The 24,000-nt window shown below is 35.9% G+C and overlaps 1 protein-coding gene across 9 annotated transcripts in view; it reads right to left on the reverse strand.

Annotated features, from left to right (window-relative positions):
* The window catches only part of LOC136849810 (cell adhesion molecule Dscam2-like), a 427,710-nt gene that overhangs the window by 162,243 nt on the left and 241,467 nt on the right, over positions 1 to 24,000 (reverse strand). For all 9 annotated transcript variants that reach the window (XM_067123251.1, XM_067123249.1, XM_067123246.1 and 6 more), the window contains exon 5: positions 19,567 to 19,722. In XM_067123251.1, the coding sequence (XP_066979352.1) occupies positions 19,567 to 19,708 (142 nt within the window). In that variant the 5' untranslated portion in view covers positions 19,709 to 19,722. The remainder of the gene's footprint in view (positions 1 to 19,566; positions 19,723 to 24,000) is intronic.

Raw genomic sequence — 24,000 nt, forward strand, 5'->3', positions numbered from 1 at the left:
GAGAGAGAGAGAGAGAGAGAGAGAGAGAGAGAGAGAGTCTGATACAAAAGAATGAAGTCGTACAAGTAAAGCTTTGAGCTTTACACAGAGCATAATACTGGAGAGGGACCCCACAGTGTACAACATCATTCTAGACAAGTGTAAATCCCCAAGAAGAATTAATAGGGACGATACAGACATAACTTGAAGCATTCCCGACTTGCGCGGGCAACAACATACATACTTTCCCCTCTTGTTAAACTTCAGTAAGGTTTAAAATGCAGAATAGCTGTTGTTTTTGGAGAGAGAGAGAGAGAGAGAGAGAGAGAGAGAGAGAGAGAGAGAGAGAGAGAGAGAGATTTAACTGTGAGGTTTGAGGAATAAAGGACAAAAAGAGATGTGTTCTCAATATTCTCTTAAAATACTTTGGAACTAAAATTTATAAAAAAAAAAAAACAGGATTTGCTCAGGGATTTTCTCAAAATACTCTGGAATTTTAAGTTATTAAACGAATGGGATTTTCCTAATACTTTGGAATCCACTTGCTATAAGTGCTTTTGTACAACATTTCCACCAAAGAACAAAATCGTAAAGAAACCATGGTTTTTTTCACACACGGCAAAACGTATGCAGGGAGAATCTTTAAATTCATTTGAAAAGTTTTATAGTTAGAAGTATTCACTTCAGCGGAAAACGAAACGAAAAATGTTTGCATAATTTCATAACGGAGACTCTCTGTGAAAGATTTAAAAGCCAATTCTGCATTATTGAATGCAGCTGTTTTATCAAGCTGCAAAAAATATTTTCCCAGCAGAACAGCAAGATGACCTATTCAAACGGATCACCCCTGGACGAAGACTCGTTCTATACTAAATTTTTTTTTTTTCAATCTAAATTTATAGAAATCCGCTTCTCTTCTATCATTTTAAACAGGGGGGAAATTCTTCACCAATTTATGGCTTTTAATCTTCTTTTATTCAAACGGCAGAGCATTGCGGCCTTTTGTATTGGCCGTACGTCATCCGCGCTCGGCGGAACACGGCGCAATTAAATTCTGACAAGTGGAATATTGGTGGAACAACAAGTGGCAAAACAAAAGGGAGCTTCCAAGATTTGTGTTAACGGCGGCCAAAACCGACGCCTGCAAATGGGGCGCAGTATCATGAAAAAGGAAAGAGAAAGTATGCACTGGCTATAAAATGGACAGCTCGCAGGGACACGAATAATTAGGCTAGGAGTAGATGTGTATGTGCTGTATATAATACAAATATTCCTTAAGACTGTCTGAAGAGAAATGCATACATAAAATCGATATAAATGTGCAGAAATGCAACTTGAATACAGGAGTATACACACGTCTGCGGAACAATCTCTACTTTTATTATGTGTTTTTTCCGTATATACCAGACACACACACAATATATATATATATATATATATATATATATATATATATATATATATATATATATATATGCTCATATGTGTCATGTTTATTATATATATATATATATATATATATATATATATATATATACACATATATACACACACACATACACGCATGTTACTTCAGTCTATACACGCATGCACCAATTTGATATTACAGGCTAGCACACACGTTAACCTTAGTAATGACTTTAATACTACCATTCATAAAAAACAAAAAGCGAAAACAAAACCTAACACATGCAAGAAACACCGCCCTGCGCATGACTGCCATCTCCATCAATACGGGCCAGATATAAATTGAACATGTTATTTCACAATTATCGACTGCCGTTTTACCTCGGGCCAGCATCGCATCCGATAATTATGGTTCATTTCACCCGAAATGCTTTGTTCAAGGCGGATGGTTACGACCCCGGGCCTGGTTCGGCGACGGTGGCAACCGGCTCGAATCTAAATATTTATTCTAAGGGAACGGAGGGACACGCGCAAGGGAACTGCACTCGACCGACGGAGGCTTAGCAGCGGGATGCTGGGCTTAATGGGGGGAGCCGTTAATTAAAAATGAAAAGGGGCGAAAACTTGTGGGAAAATTAAAACCCTGGTGTTCCAGCGGCAGTTCTCGCTGGCGTTTCAGTTTCATTTGGACTGAAGTCGGCGTCGGTTGACAATACTTGCCTTGGGAGAAATTGTGTTTCTCTCTCTCTCTCTCTCTCTCTCTCTCTCTCTCTCTCTCTCTCTCTCTCCCCGGCTCTTTCTCTTCGGCCATTCACGGGGAACTCAGATATACCGCTAAACAAACACACACACATGAAGAGTGGCAGGCTTTCTGATAACGCGATAATGTTCGTCAAGAGAAGTGAAGGATGGAGGGGCACAGGGTTAGAGAGAGGAGAGAGAGAGAGAGAGAGAGAGAGAGAGAGAGAGAGAGAGAGAGAGAGAGAGAGAGATGGGGTGGAAAGATGCAGACTGTTCGCCTTCATAAGGAGGCAACAGCTTCCTTGTCGATTCTACTGGAGCTTTCAAAGATTTATATTCTCTCTCTCTCTCTCTCACCTTGTCTTTCGTTCCGATCTTATTCTAATGAGGCGAAAATCAGTGAGTGCATAGGATAGAGATACCGGCTTATCAATAAATGACCTCGCGGGACTTATTTGTTCATTCCTGTCTCCACTCCTGGAACGGCATAATTACATATTCCTAAGAGGCGAAAGTCAGTGAGCGCACAGGATAAAGTGACACATACTTATCAATAAATGACCTCGCGGGATTACTTTCGAGAGGGCGTTTTGCATTTAATGCCTTCGTCACGCCCCTTCCTTTTTAGCAAAAACATTGTATCATTATAAATACAGTTTCCTTTAATTTCCAACATCCACCTGCAAAGACCCAGCAGTACGACTACAGAAGTTCAAACTCTCTCTGATACTAGGCACAATTAACCTAACAACAAGAACTCAAGCATCTTTCCTCTTCCTTGCAGAACGGAAGTTGACGTGAGCATTTTCGGCTACAGATGATCAGTCATTTCTATCTTCCTGATAGTTAAAACGGTACTTTCCTGATATAAAACCCTCTTCTATTATCCATATTTCTTGCACTTTGATCTAGTTAAACGTTAATTATTATCTAAAACTAATGGTTGAGCAAATTTAAAGTATAAAATATTCGAACAGACTAGCAAGGGAAGAATATGAAACAAAAATAAAATCTGTAACACACTAGAAAATTAACCAAGTATTGAGGTCAAATCAAACACTAACAAAAAAGTAAATTTTACTGCTGAGAGAGAGAGAGAGAGAGAGAGAGAGAGAGAGAGAGAGAGAGAGAGAGAGAGAGAGAGAGAGAGAGAGATTGGAAAAGCCTCTAGCTATTTCCACCCAGACCCCGCTCGCTTCCTACCTGTCACCTGGGGGCAGGTAAACTGTCTGGCAATACAAGGCCGCCAAACTATCAAGGAGTATTTTTGGGTGTCCATCGACTGCCCCTGGATAAAAACGGCCGAAATGAATTTCGTGAGCAGTAGGTCAACAAAATGGGACCCAGACAGCGATTCTGGGAGAACATACGGAGAAATATATCACTATCATGGTAGTGTTATTGGTTCCTCTCATTTGCTTTAGTTTCTTTTGTAAAGTGGGGACCTCGTGCTTCGGCCGAGGGCCGCCATCTGCATAACAGTTTGCATATGCGACTTTAAAATCATACGACTATCTTGGTTCGTATTGGTTCCGTCTCTCACTAAAAAACGAAAAGAGAATGATATATTTATATATTATTAAAATATACACATATTTATATAGATATATCATATATATACATACGAGTTTGTATATATATACATAAAATATACATATAAATATATACATACATTATATATAAAATACACGCACACACACACATATATATGTGTGTGTGTGTGTAAATTCCCCTTAATAGAGGGTACAGAATTATGACGGGTACAAAAGAATTATATATAATCTCGACGCATTAGAAACGTTGTCACTGGCAAGGAAAATGGAGACTTCGAAAGGTGTGACCATGGAATGTAAGATTCATGGCTGAAATACTGTACGGTGGCATCACGAGACTGGAAACCGACTGATCTCAAAGGCTGAGATGGTTTGGACATGTGACGAAAATGGATGGAGAACAGTTGGTCAGAAAAGCAGTAGAGGTATTCAGTTACATGGAGAAATATCTGCAAGAGGACACATGAAGTCCTAGACCTGATGGGAGTTCAGGCAGATAAAAAACACATGACAGGAAAGGGAAGAAGAAGCTGACGTAAAAATGCTCATGAATGTGACATATATAAATACCACTTGAAATTACCTGAAGCTCTCCCCAACCAACCAACCAGACACCCCACCCCTCACTCTCTCTCTCTCTCTCTCTCTCTCTCTCTCTCTCTGTGTCATCATCCCCCCACCCTCCCTCCTTGCCTTCACGACTCATATCCTCCCACTTCCAGAAAACTTCTGGAAAGAAGAAAAAGAAGGAACTTATCGCGTAATAAGGATGCGACCATCCTGCATTTAACTTCTTCTTTCCTGAACACTTATTATCGGAATGGCAGTCTCCAGCCTGTCTGCTAACCCCTCCTATCCTTTCCCCCTTCCCCACTTTCCTCCTATCAGCCTCTACTTCCCCTCCCCCCTTACCTCATAGTCTCCTCCGCCACCTCCTCCAACAAGAACTTTTTCCTAAGTATTCCCTAACAGGATCAGGTTATTGGAAGAAGCCAAATCCTTGAGAGAGGAAAAAAAAGGAAAGAGAGAAAGTCTGATTTTCTTAATTTGATCATCTGGGGGGAAACACGACAAATGAGACGGAAAACGACAGGATTTTGTTTTTCCCGGTTCGATAAAAAAAAAAAGAGGGGGAGGGAAGATGCAACCTATGATTCGCGTATAGTTTCTCTCTCTCTCTCTCTCTCTCTCTCTCTCTCTCTCTCTCTAGGAAAACTGAAAAATGGAATAAAGCAAAGTAAACTTATTAAGATCTAAGATTTCGAAGACCGACAAGTGTGGTAAAGGTGTTGAAGGGATCAGAGGCCTGATGTGGACCTCTGAACTCTGCCCAAGCAAAACAAATGAAGGCAACATTTAATTAGACCATAAGAACTTATGAAAACACTAACGATGTACACAAGGTAAGCATGTAAAACGTGTTTCAAATTAAATCCATGCGCGGAAATGAGTTAAACAATAAAAGTAATAAAAATAGAGATTGACTCAAATGAATACAAAAATATACAAAGATGTTCATTTAATAGAACGTGTTTCTGGACAAATCTGTACACTGGAAAACGACAAAATTTAACTTCAAACAAAATTAAAAACAAGACCTGAATATGGCGTTTTCCTTTAAACAAAAATGTACAACAAAAATAATTAACAAAATCACAAGAGCATTATGAATGCACATAAAAGATAGAAATGGGAATATGATTTGCCTGAGGCAAGCAGCGCTTTGTGTATGTGTGTGTTTTTTTTATAAAAGACTAATAAAAGATTTACAGATCTGGGCTACACAATACCCGAGGATGTGAATAGTTTATGACTTTATGGTACTGTAGTTAATTTACGGAATATTTATGTGCTGAATTTATAAAATGAAATGTAACAATACAGGGAATTTGATCTTCTTGATAACGGTAGTTTTTGTTTCGATAATTGGAGGAAATATCGACTCTACTAACTATTTTAAATAATAATTTTGAGCTTATAGGTCACACAAGTATGTATACCGTTGGCTAATACAATATATAATGGAAAGTGTCACTTTAAAAAACTGAACTTATTTTGAACTAGAGAGAGAGAGAGAGAGAGAGAGAGAGAGAGAGAGAGAGAGAGAGAGAGAGAGAGAGATTCTCACTACTTAATCGCTCATATAACTAAACACGTATGCAAAAGTGTGAGTGTTTGTATGTGTGTGTGTTAGGAAATTATCCACGCAGATGAGATAGCAAATTGAAGTGACTAAAACTTAGAAAAAACAAGTAAAAAATGCGCCGAAGTTTCTTCGGCACTATACCGAGTTTTCTGCACAGCCGCTACAGCGTATAATCAAGCCACCAATACTAGATCTATCTTTCGGTGGCCTCGGTACAATGCTGTATGAGCCGTGGTCCATGAAACTTTAACCACGGCCCGGTGGTGGCCTATCCTATATCGTTGCCAGAAGCACGATTATGGCTAACTTTAACCTTTAATAAAACAAAAACTACTGAGGCTAGAGGGCTGCACTTCGGCATGTTTGATGATTGAAGGGTGGACGATCAACATACCAATTTGCAGCCCTCTAGCCTCACTAGTTTTTAAGACCTGAGGGCGGACAGAAAAAAGTGCGGACGGACAGACGAAGCCAGCACAAAAGTTTTCTTTTACAGAAACTAAAAAGTGAGATGCACAAAGGAAGTAATAAGGGTGATGTAGGCCAAAAGAACTAATAAGAACATTAATAAACTATATGAATTAGGAACCGAAGGAAAAAAGCTTACTGAATATTATAAAAGGAAAGTGGAAACCATCGAGAAGAGTCCGGTGGAGGCTAAACAAAAAAGGAGGCCCTAATGACCATGGAATGTGAGTGAAACGGGTTCCCTATGGATAATACTAATAGGTAGAAATACTATCGGAATTAACTGAAGGACTGTTATTTATCATATAATATTAGGTGGGGAGAGTTATAAGTATAGACAAGAACACTGAGAACGGGATGGCTGATTCAAACGCCCACTGACCCTTGTAGATAAGATGGCTTTGTGCCAATAAAGGTTTTTGCTCTTAAGAGAAGTTAGAGAACCTCTGATAAATAAGACAATAGGTAACGTTAATGATAATGAGAAAAAACTTGTCAAAAGGGCCTAGTTTGTAATCCTTTTCTTCTTCTTAGATTATTCCCTAGTCGGGGTCGCTGTTTTCAATGAACCTTTTCCACGAGCTCCTTGTTGAGTATTTCAACCTGCTTCTCATAGCAGTTAGTATGAATAATGGGTAAGAACTTTCCAAATGGGTACAGATAATGATAAGGGTTAAGAACTTTAACAATGATACGTATACCGATAGGGAATAAATCTGATAATGATAATGGGTATGAACTTTAACAATGGGCACAGATAATGATAAGGAATAAACCTGGCAAAGATAATGTGTCAGAATTTCGTCAGTGGGTACCGAAAAAGATAAATGTTTATGATAAACCTATCATTAAGAATAATGATATTAATGAGAAACTATACGAACAACGAACAGGGATACTGATATCACAGATAAACGCGTTAGGTTAAAGGGAATGAACTCAGACATGAGCATAATACAATATAAAGCATAAAATGCCGACAGGAACTGGGGATGCCGATGCTGTTTAAGAACTCTGACAGTGGCAGCTGAGCTCTTCAAAGATTCAAGTCCTAAAAGATTAAGGAGACTCATACTACAGGGCTAAAAGGATCTATCCAGAAACATGTAAAAAATAATAATGTTATATATACAAAATTTGTGTTTTTACGAAATTATTTATAAAAACCGACGTACATCCTTCTACTGTAATGTGTAGTATGCACACATTAGCAGTAGAATACTTTTCTTTTTTAATGTTTTTTTACCTTTCATGGGTTGCTGTCATTAGTGCTACACCATCTTTATTTTTTGACACTGCGAATACTCTTCGGTAATGTAAACTAAACACGTAGCAATTACTGTCTACACCAATTTATTATTATTATTATTATTATTATTATTATTATTATTATTATTATTATTATTAGGAGTGCATCTGTTCACTTATATTTAGTAATGTCTCTATATTTGCATTCTATATTTGTATAATGGCATGAGGTGAAATAAAGAATGCACACACTCACTCATATACACACGCATACATACACAAACACACACCCACACACATATATATATACACATACATACGTATATATGTATATATATATGTATGTATATCTCTGTGTATGTCTTAGTGTGCATGCGTGCGCGCACACGCATATAGCGCATATAGCGCATTAAATGCATACGTGCACCGGCTTGATCAAGAATACACCCACGCTATAACACAGGCATAACGCCTCCGCGTCCGAGCCACGAGCACTTTCAAACCCGTTGCCGCCCCAAACAAATTCCACATATTAATTTCCATATGTTTTCTGTAAATGCTGCAAATTGAAATAATTTTTCTTTTCTTATCTCTCATCCGGTTTCAGCCGAGGATAAGGCTGGTTGTCTCGGCAACGATGGAGATTTTCATTTCTACTGCTTTTTACTTAGAATTTTAGAATAAGCATGATTACTTATTAATGATGGCAGTTCTGAATTTCTGCAACGACAACCTATTTCTCAGAAAGGAATATATATATATATATATATATATATATATATATATATATATATATATATATATATATATATATATATATATATATATATATATATATATATATATATATAATATATATATAATATATATATATGCTTATAATCATTCTTGCATCGTGATTTTATATATATATATATATATATATATATATATATATATATATATATATATATATATATATATACATGTTAGCAGGTATAACGTAGAAATACTATTTGGAACATGTACAAGAATTCAGACAGAGAGTCACAGCAGACCCACGTAACACAAAAGCACACGTTGCTTCCCAACACAATGGCCCACCAACAAAATCAAAGAGGGCAGAGCCAGACAACGGCACAAATGAAACAACAACAACAACAACAACAACAAAAACAACAAGCCAAAAGTGGCTAACGGGGCGAATCAAGCGGCAATCCCCAAATAGCTGCCGCTTCTCCTAAGTTTAAATAGCAATTTTCCCTCTCACCTCCTCGCTCACATAGGCTCAAAGGAGAAATTCGGCCAGCTCCAGTCTTCAAACGGAAGTTCTTTACTTAAATCAAACCCTGCCCACCCTTTTTTTTTTACTCTGTCTGAGTAGTCTAAGAAACTGTTAACTTTTTTCTCCGTAGATAAGTAAGTACAAAGGATTTTAATTGTGGGTACCCAGCAACACTTTTGGTTTTCCCAAAATGCTACTGACCACACCCTGTAATATATATATATATATATATATATATATATATATATATATATATATATATATATATATATATATATATATATATATGTATATATATATATATATATATATATATATATATATATATATATATATATATATACATACATACATACATACACATATATATGTTGTATATATATACATTATTATGTATATATATGTGTGTGTATGTGGGAGTTGCCAGAACATTTTATTACTGAGGCAAGAAAAAACAAGCTTTAAAGGTGCAGGAAAATATGCCCGCTAATATGAATATAATTATTGTCAAGTAAAATACGGCCAAAATAAGTAAATTCGGCCTCATTCAAACGACTTGACTTGACTGAGGGAACGAACCTCAGACACAACAAAGGGCCAAACTAGGCCCCTCCAAAAACCTAACGATTGTCTTGGAAATAAGAAAGGCAAACTCAATACTTAGCATCTACCTCGGGAGATAGAGGAGGACACGGCACGAATTGACTGTTGTATTAATCATTCCCAACAAGGCTGCCGGTCGGTCCGCTACATGGGCGGCTGGCTGATCATAAGAGCTAAGTCGTGTCTGGCCCTGTTATTCCCTCTCATACATACTTAATGTCATTATCAATACGTTACAGGGATTGAGGGAGTTTTTATACATGATAATGAATGCTCTAAAAGTTTGAGCGTAACTCACACGTGGATATATGTATGTATATATATTATATATACAGTATATATATATATATATATATATATATATATATATATATATATATATATATATATATATATATATATATATATATATGTATATAGAACATGCAATGCACGTGTGTGTGTGTGTGTGTGTGTGTGTGTGTGTGTGTGTGTGTGTGTTTCCAACTGTCTTTATGCTCGTTTATACTGTCCCTATAGCATATATATTGTAAATATCTACCACAATATATCGGTCCTCTGAAAATGTATTGGTTATAAAGATGAAATCGGTCAGGGTTTACACACACTGTTTCATTTTCCCTGTGGTAAAGTTCCCCACATACATCACGTGAGCAGCGATATTAATCATATATCTATAAATACATAAACACACAGATGCGCGCACACACATATTTATATATATTGTATTTCTTGAACTATTCCTAAAATCACTCTCAATACTTTAAAGCAGACTGAAGTTTGTTTTATGCAAATGATATACACACAGACACACACACACACACACACACACACACATATATATATATATATATATATATATATATATATATATATATATATATATATATATTTATATATACATATTTATATATATAAATATATATATATATATATATATATATTTATATATACATATTTATATATATAGAATATATATATATATATATATATATATATATATATATATTATATATATATATATATATATATATATATATATATATATATATATATATATATATATATATATATATAATATGCATAAATACACTGGAATACATAAGTCAGATAAGATTTCATAGGTATGTCTGGAGTCAAAATTTCATCATCATAACACATACCCTTACAGCCTAAACTTTATAACTTTTCACTTACCACCCTCTGTCCTTCACAGCATCACTTCGTGTACTTAAAATTCCGGGGCGCGTCTTCTTTTGGGTCCTCGAGAGGACGCAGAAGTAATTACAAAAAGTTTCCTCTCTGTACAGCGAACATGTGTCCACTACTTAAACCTAAGAGAGAATGTGATTTTGGATGTGGGTAACTAGGACTGTACGGCCAGATCCTCCAACAAGGGGAAACGGGTTGTGGGGGGATGGTATATGTGGGGGTTAATTCATAATCTGAATTATTTCTTCAGTTCTATTTTCTTACACTTGACAGTTGTAAATAATTATTCATGCTTCAACATTCTATACGAATTCTTTGTTTATACATACAACACAAAAAACAAAATAGTAATAATAGCAATAACGCAAATCATTAATCTTATTTTCATCTACTTCTTTAAAAATGATTTAAATTAATGACGACAACCTTTTGCAATTAAAACTGTTCCAGATATTGTCCATTTCAAAGATATTGTGTCCAAAATGTTCGCAGACACTACAGGGAAATCGTCTTTTGCGTTAAATTTATAATAAAAATATAAAAATAACCTCCTCCTACTTTTTTATATACAGAGCGACCTTTTCTCATCTCTCAAAAATTCCCAACCTGTTGCCTTTATATCATTCTGAAGGATAAAATTCGACAACGACACGCAAGACAGAGAGAGAGAGAGAGAGAGAGAGAGAGAGAGAGAGAGAGAGAGAGAGAGAGGCGCCGCCCCCGCTTCACTCCCCACTCCCTAAAAAAAAAAAGAAAAGGAAAAACTCGGGCAAAGAATATTACAACAAAAGCATATTCGGAGAAACTTCAAAAACACAAATGTAAAAACGTTCAGCGAGACATGAAAACCAGCTTTACGCATTTCCAAAGCCCGTTTCTCTTTCTGCCGCGGCGGCCGCTTTTACACGTAAGTAGTGCCAATAGACGAGAGGAAATGGAAATATCCTTGCTCTCTCTCTCTCTCTCTCTCTCTCCTAACACTGCGTCTGGATGTGAAAGGCGTAAAGTAAAAGTATAAACATGCCAAAAGAAAATTGTTTCGCGATATTACCGGGCCTCAAAAACAACTTCTCTTCTGTGTGTATCGAATATGAATTGTTTTGCAGGAGTAAATCCATTCAGTGCTGAATCTTTTTTGCAAAGCACGATACTGATATGTACATGCATTTTCATGTACACAAGACCCCAACCCTCATAAATATATATATATATATATATATATATATATATATATATATATATATATATATATATATATATATATATATATATAATATATGTGTGTGTGTGTTTGTTTGTTGCACATACATACATACATACATATCTTGTAATGTATGTAGATATATATATGTATGTATGTATACATATGTATGTATGTATGTATGTGTATACAGTATACATATATTATATATATATATATATATATATATATATATATATAGGCCTATATATATATATATATATATATATTTAGAAAATAGCATCACATTATTTAACTTTGAAAACCTCAGAGAGCGAGAGAGAAATCAATGCATGATGCTTCCGTGGACAGAGAGAGAGAGAGAGAGAGAGAGAGAGAGAGAGAGAGAGAGAGAGAGAAAATGAATTTCCCATCATGGCATTACTGTAACATCTGGCCCTACAACGTCGACCGTATCCACCCTCCCCAAATTAAATATTCCATTATGGCTGAACAATATTACACGATACGTAATTCAGCTGGTGAAGTTAATATAGGCGATCCGCATCAATTCTGTGTTTTATAGGATTCATGGACGTAAAGAGTTCCCCCATTATAGATATTCGTGCTATAATTCCGCATTTTTCGGAATTTCAAGTAGGTGTTTTGTTCTCCACATTTCGAAGCGAATAAACTCATTTATTTAGGTTGAAATATACAAAAATTGGAGATGTTTAGTTATGCCATGGCGTTATAATTACATTCTAACTGTTGCTTATTAGTGTTCGCATATTTGTTTGATCTTGATTTACCATTCCTTGGGCAATACGACCTCCACTGCGGGCTTCATTTCCAAAATATAAAACCGGTCACAGTAATAAAATTGTTGTTGAAATATGAAATGCAGTAGACTACACAACACGTACATTCAACAAATCCATGCAAGGATACAAGAGGCATCATATATATGCAAAGTAGTTACACGCCTCTCTGTATAAAGTGTATGTATGATCAGTGTATATATATATATATATATATATATATATATATATATATATATATATATACATATATAATGTATATTTGTTACAATAGTTTCAATGTCTTTCCTGCCTGCATTAGTAAATTAAAATAAAATATTCATAAATGTCTTCAAAATCACTCTCTCACCTATATAAGATATACGGATATTTACTCTCTCCTCTCTCTCTCTCTCTCTCTCTCTCTCTCTCAAGTTTGTTTGCTTAACAGTAACAGATACATTTTAACTTATTTTGCATTATTTGTAATATCTGAACTCTCTCTCTCTCTCTCTCTCTCTCTCTCTCTCTCTCTCAAGTTTGCTTGCTTAACAGTAACTGATACATGTTAATATATTTTGCATTATTTATACATTTGACTCTCTCTCTCTCTCTCAAGTTAGGTTGCATAACAGCAACTGATATATTTTAATATATTTTGCATTATTTGTACATTCGACTCTCTGTCTGTCTGTCTCTCTCTCTCTCTCTCTCTCTCTCTCTCTCTCTCTCTCTCTCTCTCTCTCTCAAGTTTGCTTGCTTAACAGTCACTGATACATGTTAATATATTTTGCATTATTTATACATTCGACTCTCACTCTCTCTCTCAAGTTAGGTTGCTTGACAGCAACTGATATATTTTAATATATTTTGCATTATTTGTACATTCGACTCTCTCTCTCTCTCTCTCAAGTTTGTTTGCTTAACAATATCTGATACATCTGAATTTATTTGTATTAACTGTACATCTGACTTTCTTTCTCTCTCTCTCTCTCTCTCTCTCTCTCTCTCTCTCTCTCTCTCTCTCTGTCAAGTTTGCTTGCTTAACAGTAACTGATATATTTTAAATTATTTTGCATTATTTGTACATCTGACTCCTCTCTCTCTCTCTCTCTCTCTCTCTCTCTCTCTCTCTCTCTGCTTAACAGTAATTGAGGTATTTTAATTTATTTTGTATTATTTGTACATTCGACTCTCTCTCTCTCTCTTTCTCTCTCTCTCTCTCTCGTTTGTTTGCTTAACAGTAACAGATACATTTTAATTTATTTTGCATTATTTGTACATTCAACCCTCTCTCTCTCTCTCTCTCGTCGTGTTTCCTAGCATTTTCCAGCTTCCTCGGCGTTTCGTCTTTCTCAACTCGTTTTCTTTTGGGTCGTTTCCCGCCCGCTGCTTTCAGCTGTCACACGCAGCGTGTAAGGGACAGACGCCCCACGGGGAAAGAGTTGGTTGGAGCAAATGGGAAGAGAGAGAGAGAGAGAGAGAGAGAGAGAGAGAGTAAAATGTACCGAAATATTATTAGATATTATGAAAGGAAAATGAGACGGAATCTCATACTTGGATCTTTGGAAATATAAGAGAGAGAGAGAGAGAGAGAGAGAGAGAGAGAGAGAGAGAGAGAGAGAGAGATAAATCTCAATCTCAACCTCAGGTTCATGAATATATATATATATATATATATATATATATATATATATATATATATATATATATATATATATATATACACATACACACACACACACACACATATATATATGTACATATATATATATATATATATATACATATATATTTATATATGGTATTTGTAGACCTTGCTGAGATTAAAGTTTTTTAATACTCTCTTTCTCTTATATTTCCAAAGATCCAAGTTTGAGATTTCGTCTCATTTTCCTTTTCATGATATCTAATAACATTTCGGTACATTTTCCTTTCTCTCTCTCTCTGCCTCTCTCTCTCTCTCTCTTTCTCTGTCTCTCTCTCTCTCTCTCTCTCTCTCTGTATATATACATATATAAATTATATTGTTTATTTATATATACATATATATCTATATATATATATGTATACACACATATATATATATGTATATATACATATGCAATATACTGTATATATGTATATACATAAACTAAATGTTTGTTGGAAATGCTACAAAATCCGCTACTTCGCCTTATGGAAGCATTCATGTGATAATGATGGTCGTGACAAACTGACTTTATGTAGTTACGTTACAAATACCACATTCAAGAATCATTTTCGCTAATACATACCAACGTAGCTGATGTTGTTATCAGCCCCTCCCTTAAACTCTTAGCCCCCTTGCCTTAATAATCCGTTACCCACCCAACCAATTCCCTTCCAAAAAGTGCACGTGAGGCATTACCCACCCACCGATGAATACTTGAAGGGGAAATAAATCATTCAGGAATTCTCCCTTGGAACTGCCTCTCACTGCATATCGGACGGGATGAATAAGGCATGAGCAGGATATGATTACGAATATGATATGAATTATCTAAGAGGGTAAAAAAGCAAGTTTATCTTTCATTAATCACCGCCACTTCAGCACCTGGCGAAGCTTATATTCCCCGTGAAGCTCTGAGCGATATTACTTATGCAAATACTCGAAATACGCTGGTAATGAGCTTGACCTTAGATGCACTTTCCCGAGGAGTTCCTATACGAGATCAAGTTGCACAAACGTTGCATGGTAATTTAACCTATTGAGCTGCATTCTAAAACTGATCCTTTATGCGTATATGTATGTACGTGTATGTATATATACGTACATATATATATATATATATATATATATATATATATATATATAAACTTGCTCGTAATAAACATACACATTTACATATGTATGTATATACATACAAACACACACACACACACACACATATATATATATATATATATATATATATATATATATATATGTATATATATATATATATATATATATATATATATATATATATATATACACTGACTTGCTTTCTGTTGAAATAATGTGTGAATGATCTTTCATTTCAAGAATGTACTTCAATACAATACTAATTAACAATATACCTTGTAAATAAACAGGTACCGAAAAATAAGAACCTTCTTGTCAGTAAAACACGTTATTTACAGATCATGTAACTATTCTCGTAAACCCATCATGAGGGTAGGTTTGAATCCGGGCATTCAAAAAATGGATGATTTACTACAACGTTCCACTTCGATACACTTTTACAGAATCATTCCTCACAATTCATTTCCTCTTTTATTTCACTAGTCTCATTTCATAGCCTCTCATGTTATTTATCTCAGTCCACTTTCGCATAATGATTTCTCCCAAGTTACAACCTCTTCATTTCACTTCTCTCACATTATTACCCCTTTCTTTAGGAAATCGTTTCTGTTATTTAGTCTCCCGTAATCATTTTATCAACCACCCCCCCCACCCGCCAAATGCAACAAGAGTTTCATCCCATTAATCAATCTCACTCGGGTCAAATCTTCCTACACCACGGCATTTTTTTTGGACTACCAATTCCATCAGATGATCTAATCGAAGCTTTGGTCACAAGGAAAAGAATCAGCGATAATAATGTCACAAAACTATGAATTTGATTGCTCTCCCTCTCTCTCTCTCTCTCTCTCCAGTCGTTCCGATGCCCAGAAAAAAACATTGGTATACAGGACGGGATAATGGAGATAGTGGTTGCAACCAGCATCAATTTCCATTTTTTTTTTTTTTTTTAGTGAAATAACCGCATGTCACACGATTTAATGGATGTGTACGTACTCCGAGCGGGATGGCAGGAAAAATGGCACTCGTTAATATAAGAAAGAAGAATCTGATACACATTACGTAGGCAAGTAGCCATACACAAACCTATTTACATATGTACCACAAGTAATGGTTAAGATACAAATATAATATATATATATATATATATTATACACACATATATATAATATTTATACAATATATACATCATATACATAATACATGCATACGGTTGTATATATATATATATATATATATATATATATATATATATATATATATATATATATATATATATATATATATATATGCACACACACACTCATATATATATATATATATATATATATATATATATATATATATATATATATATATATATATATGGCTGATGGATGTATAATAACCAATAAAACAATCACACTTATATATAATCCCCATGCTCATGTGTATACATGTAAACTAACGTGCACAAAAAACAAAAATTACACAGATTTGCCTACCTAAACAATATCCCAAAATCAATGTCCTTCACCTTGATATATTATAAATAAATGTTAAATTCTTTTATTCTACTAGTGCCGTGATTTGATGAACCCCAGAATATTCCAATTGCACTGAGAGAGAGAGAGAGAGAGAGAGAGAGAGAGAGAGAGAGAGAGAGAGAGAGAGAGAGAGAGAGAGAGATCTTGCGCACTCCAGAGTCGCTGAATATGAAACTTGAAACGAACGGAACCGAAGGTAAAGGACACAAGGTGCATTCTCTCTCTCTCTCTCTCTCTCTCTCTCTCTCTCTCTCTCTCTCTCTCTCTCTCTCTCTGCCTTGCTAATTTGAGAGGAAAACATTTCTACCTTGAAGCTTATTTTTTGAAGCTAGCGAAACGGCCCGCGGTCCTGAAGGCGTATTGGCATTCACGCTGTGCTGGCTTCAACGCTCGTTTTTTTTTTCTCTCTTTTTTTTTTGTTCTATATTTGATAAAGAAGAGGCCCTCCACCTCAGGGTATGTAAAACATTACCCAGCCTCTCTCTCTCTCTCTCTCTCTCTCTCTCTCTCTCTCTCTCTCTCTCTCTCTGGTGGAACAAATACAAAACGCGCTTGCATAATCCTTCGATTTTTGTTGTGGAAGGGGTCTATAGAGATGGGGACCGGGGAGGGAGGGTGTGGGGATGGGAGAATGGGAGAGGGAGATAGATAGTAATGTATACTTAAATAATTTCTTTGAATTTCTATTTGTTTTCTTTATAAATTGAGGCACTTCCTTGGATAGACAGTTTCGAATACGTAAACTGATATGTAAATCAATATGTGAATTGGACATATTTTTTCCATGTGCCCACTGGGGGAAAAGTAATTATTTCACATTACAGCCTTACTCAACATGAGATAAGTATGAGACGATTTACAAAAGTTCTTAGAAATGTCTCTCACTTTCCCACTTTTCTCTTGCATAATGAGAATAGAAGATGGAACAAGATCCACTGAAGTAACTGTAAAAATAGTCATCGGATATAACGGTTTTAACGGCCAAGTAGGAATTGAGTATTTATGTTTGTAATGTACAAGATTTGGAGAGGGGTGGGGAGCATATACGCACATTTCCCTCGAGTAAACGAGCTTTCTAACATCGTTAATAATCTGTTCACATCATCCTCTCACGACATCTGCTTTAAAAATCACTAACAGAATACACACTGAATACACACGGGAGTTCTCAGTTGAAAAGTCCTATATCATAAACCTAATTAGCGAATTATCATAAAGTCGACAACGGCATTTTTAATTAAAATCAATTAATTAATCAAATATGCAAAGTCATCAATGCAAAAAGTACGCCGCGTTTCCAGAATTAGAAGCTTTAACTTACCGTCGTGATCTGATTAGGAATTATGTCACAAAAATACGACGGAAATCGTTAGGTCTGTCTTAATCAATGGTCTCGGTTGTATGTTGGTTCTGTTTCACTCTTATCTCTGTTTTCATTTATGTCTCTATGCTTGTTGTCGATTATGTCTCTTATCTTTTCTCTCTACTGTCGCATTTATTTCTCTCTCTCTCTCTCTTTCTCTTCTGTGTTGATTATGTTTGTTGTCATATATGCCTCTTATCCATTATGACTATGTTGTCTCTTGATAGTTATCGACCACGTCTCTTATCTCTGTTATTGTTTATATACCTTTTTTTTATCCCTGTTTGCTTTCTTTTATGTTAATTTTATCCTCACCCTCTCTCTCTCTCTCTTTCTCTTTCCAACTACAACCGAAAACCTATCACTAACTTCAAATTTCGGCCCAACTAACGTGCTCTCTGCATTTTCTCTTCTCCGTTCCTTTTTATCTTATCCATTCCTTTATCTCTCTTCCTCTAATCTCTCGCCTTGTCCTTGTAGTCCATTTCGGCCATCTTCATAACTTTAGAGATCTATTGTCACGTTAGCAGGAGTCTTTTATTCCTACTGGGAATTAAAATTGACTCTCTCTCTCTCTCTCTCTCTCTTACAATATTATTCCTACTGGGAATTAAAACTCTCTCTCTCTCACTCTCTCTCTCTCTCTCTCTCTCTCTCTTACAATATTATCACTTGAGAATTTGCAAAGCTTGTTCCTTTCTCAGCATGTCGCATACTGTCTTCCCACTGTTCTTTCGTGCTCAGAATCTATTTTATATTCTCTTTGTTTCCTTTTTTATTTTTTTCTCTTTATATAATCACGAGTGGGCATCTATGAACGAGTGTACACAAGCACACGCACACAAACACACGCACATATATACATATGTATATGTGGGAAAACGCACATATATACATATGTATTATGTGGGAAAATGATTATCTTTATCAGGCCCTTTAATCACACATCACTTTAATTAAAATAGCCCTTAGAGAGTTTACAAACATATACTAACAAATTCTGAAAATTATGCAAGGCATTCTATCAATTAACGTAATACAAAAACTTTAAAATTAAGTGAAATCCATCACAAAGTATGAGTAACATTGCATATTTTTTTTTGCCTTATTCTATTCTGCCCTTTATAATATCAATAAAGTTTTTTAATAATCTTACTGATACCCCCAGCATCAAAACTGAACATCAACCTCATAAACAATTTCATCCACATAAATACATGAGCTGTAATCATGCACACGCACGTGCAGACACACGCGCGCATTTACTAACCTTTGACGGTGATTTTGGCGGGGGTCCTCGAGGGCACTTCGCGCCCCCCTCCCAACCGGTCCTTCACGCGACAAGTGAAAGAAGTGAAGGCGTCCTCGGGAGTCACCCCCCGCACCAGCAGGTCCCCCGTCGAACCCACCATCTGGTATCGTCCTTCTGCAGGAATTTAGACAAGAGAAGGACAAAGACGTGAGCTCGGCAAACTGACGCTGTTATACGTTGGGAAAAAAGAAAAGGAATAGACACGTTTACTTTTTAAATGGAAATCTTAAAAGATAAATATGAAGTTGAATATGTGATGATATGTATAAAACATAAATTCAGGTGATAAACAAAACATGGGGAGTAATTTCACAAAAAAATTTGTTATATAAACTTCTTCTCAATAACCTAAATTAACAACACCAACAAAAGGCACATACTTATCCAAAACGTCATGAAATAATACCCATAGACGATTCGAAGACTATCGTAAACACCACAATATATTACTTTATAGCTAAATATTTGTGCATATGTGCTAGGAAACAGTCGCTATACCCACGCTCTTTTCATAAACAACCAACCGCGTTCATTTTTTTAAACGCAGAGCAATAGATCTTCTTTATGTACTCAATTCAATTCCATGACGGCGTGTTTTCAATACCTCCCAATAGAACTATTTACCAGGTTATTTTTCACAATTTGAACTTTAACCCATAACCTGTGATATAGTGGTTTCCGTACCCATCAAAATACCTTTCTACCTGAGAGATTCGGAATCAGCCGAAATCCTCTTACGATCATCCTCGCTTTAAAATAACATGTCATTTTTATTAAGAGAAAAAAAAATGTAACCAGAATGCGGAGGGTAATAAAAACGAAAGGAAAAATATACAAAAAACTAAATAAAAGGTCGAAAAAGTGAAATAAAGGAGAGGAAGATTTCGGCATTTCCCTCGCATAAAAAAAAGAGAACAAAACAAATGAAAAATCAAAACAAGAAAATCCGACCCTTTTTCTGACCCGTGAATGCAACACAAACTCGGCTCTCCATTTTAAGGACTTTTTTCGGCTATTTTTTTTTCTTTCTCTCTGGAAATTTCTCCAGCCTTCCTGACATCCTCCAAAGGAAAAATAAATGAGTGAACGAATAAGGAAATAAATAAATGATCAAGAAAATAGAAATTGCATGTAAGCCTACCGCAGTTTTCTAAATCTTTTTTCGATGCATGAATTTATGCATTGTTTCGATAACAGGCTAAGGGCTATACTAAAATATAAATGAATGACAGAAAAAATGAAATATTTAGAAAATATCCCAATAAACACAGAATGAAATTAAATAAAGATTAGAGCATTAATTATTTATCTAATAAGTGCTTATATAAAATTCATCTGGTCAGGCCTCATCCATATATTAATAACGGCAGAATCTGTCCTGTCTTCAGCAAACGGCGGCATCCGAAAAGTTCCTGTCCACTTATATCGACCCTTCGCCCTCCCCACCACCCAAAAGCAGAATTCGAAATGACCGCTGCGAAAAGTAAGCAACATTAAATAAACAACACACCAAAACAATGATAATGATTACTCTATGAATTGTCCGTCGCTCATACAAAATAAATTATACGGCAAATACTTGGGAGAGCTGGGATCCGCTTATGTGCATCATTTTCTAACCTTGTGAACTGACACACAAGAGGGGGTGGGGGGGCTAAAGCCTTCTCCTGTCTGGGCAGGGGTTGCACAATGCATACCCCCTTCCCAAGCTGACTCTGACCCTACCCCCATCAACTTTTTATTTGTTTTTTTTTTGTTTTTTTCACAGGAAGGATACCGTATTGATTCACTAAATATCAAAAAAAGAAGGTGGAAAAAAGAGCGCATCGTAGCTTGAAATAAATTTGCATAGAAATTATAAATTCGACTGCAAATTTTTCAAAATCAAGTTTATTTATTCACGCATGCAATAAATATACCACCCTTGCTGCAGATTGCAACGATATGCGAATATATTAAGAGCGGCCTAACGAAGCTTCAATTCAGTATATAAAATTTTGGCTTTTTTTATTTTGTCTCGTCTGGTTTTGTGTTTGCTTTGGCCCATTTTTTTTTTTTTTTTGTTCGCTTGTTTGTTCTTTCCCGAATCTCCAGATTCCCTGATTCTGGCATGAGGCCACATGTACACCGTTGCCTTTATCCACAATATATATTCATATGTGTACATGCACATACACACATACACACACAAACACACACACACACTATTACATATATATATATATATATATATATATATATATATATATATATATATATATATATATATATATATATACCGTATATTGGGCACACTCTTTCTCTTATACAATTTTCTCACGAATACCAATGTACACGTGGCATCTTCCACTTTAAAACATTGTTCCAATTTCATAAATCTCTTCACATCTTCAGGGGTGAAAGTTTACAGGAAAAGACGGAATCACTACTAAGGTACTTGATATATTTGATGACGACAACTTTTTCAGCCACTAGCATACGGTTTGATTTGATTTGATTTACGAAATTTAGTCTGTCGAACCAAGCACTTGAACATTCAAGGCCGTCCAACGCTGTAGACAGTGAATAGAGGAATTGGATGACGATGTCATCCACATACCTGGCATAAATTCTTGGTTTCTGGATGCGGCTGAAGGTCCTGTTTCCCAGGGGGTCATGTTTATGTTGGCAAAGCGAACACCTACGGGTGATCCCATTGCAAAACCAACCACTTGTAAAATTTCTCCAATGTGTGAGAGGAAAGGGACCTCCATTGTTAAAGTTAAGTATACCTTAGTTTTACCAGACCACTGAGCTGATTAACAGCTCTCCTAGAGAGGGCTGGCCCGAAGGATTAGATTTATTTTACGTGGCTAAGAACCAACCGGTTACTTAACAACGGGACCTACAGCTTATTGTGGAATCCGAACCACATTATAGGGAGAAATGAATTTCTATCACTAAAAATAAATTCCTCAAACTCTTCATTAGCCGGCCGGAGACTCGAACTCGGGCCTAGCGAGTGATAGCCCACAACTCTACCGACTCTCCCAACGAGGAACTGAAGCCTCCATTGTGCACAACACTAGTGTCTCCCTTAATAGTTTAAAAGGGATTGGAAGGGAGTCCTTTTAGATCTGTAGACATTATCTAGGATATCCCCGGGCCCATGCTGTCTTCATTACGTTCAGTGGTTAGGATGTCAATGAATTCAACGAAGGATTTCAGTGAGTATCCTGCGAGGATGTAGGGGCCTAAGATATAGTTTGGGATCTTAGCTATGTCGTTTGGGATATTATGGGCTCGATTGGGTTGTCAGGTTTATGGGCTTTGACGGCCCCATAACAATATCGTAGTCTACAGTCGCCATGCCCTTTAAGAAACTCAACTTCCTGCTGAAGGCTGTTCGCCTGGGATAGCATTTGACTTTCCATTCTTTTCAGTGTCCGTGGATATCATCCATTTTCATCATGTATTCATGTTTCAACAGATACATGTGTATTTCTGACAGCCACAATGACCTCTTACCTCCTCGATTTCTTCTCATTCTTTGGATACGTTTGTCACTTTTTTTTATTTGCCTATGTGATAGCTTTGGGCCTTTTTGTTACAGTAGGGTCTTTACAAAGTCTAAAACCAAGACAAGAAATAGATGAAGAAACACTGACGTCCTTGGCAGGATTGGAGTCGAACCCGAACTTTGTATGTTAGAATGAGGTTGCGGGTTCGAATCCTGACATGGGCGTCAATTTTCATTTATTATGGTCTTAATGTGAAGAAATCGAAAGGGTGCGCGTTCATGGATGGAGGATCTCGTGCACTATTTGTCAACGGAGAATATTGATGCTTGCGGCGCATTTCATTGGTAAATGACAAAAAACAGGCTGTCTGTCTTTACTGAGGCTACCGTTAAATACCGTACTGCTTAATCACGTTTCATGGCAAGCAAACACAAGGCAATACTGACAGGCACTCAAGAGGTCGGGATCAGAACTTGCACCTCAAGAAAACAAAATTCGACTGCTGACATTTGGTAAAACATTCGCCCATGGAAGTTGTCATTGTGCGAGTACTACTGTATGGTTGATATATTTAAAATTCCTGTCGAAATTTTAATGGGAAAATATTACACGAAAACGGAGTGACGTCAGTCCTTTCACTAGATGGACCGTATTTCATTAAGACCCAACAACCAAACAGAAATATAACATTATAAAGACCCTACTGTAAAAAAAAAAGGCCCAAAGCTATCACATAGGCAAATAAAAAAAAGACCAAAAATAAGAAAATAAAAACACCAGGGCCTTGCAAAGTCAAAATAATACAAATACTAAACCAGTGGCCAAGAGTCTCATCCAAACAAACAAACAAAAAAACACCCCACTCCAAAAGCCTCTTAGTCTAACCAGGAAT

Source organism: Macrobrachium rosenbergii, chromosome 21 (assembly GCF_040412425.1).
Source record: "Macrobrachium rosenbergii isolate ZJJX-2024 chromosome 21, ASM4041242v1, whole genome shotgun sequence".
In the NCBI taxonomy this organism is placed as follows: Eukaryota; Metazoa; Arthropoda; class Malacostraca; order Decapoda; family Palaemonidae; genus Macrobrachium; species Macrobrachium rosenbergii.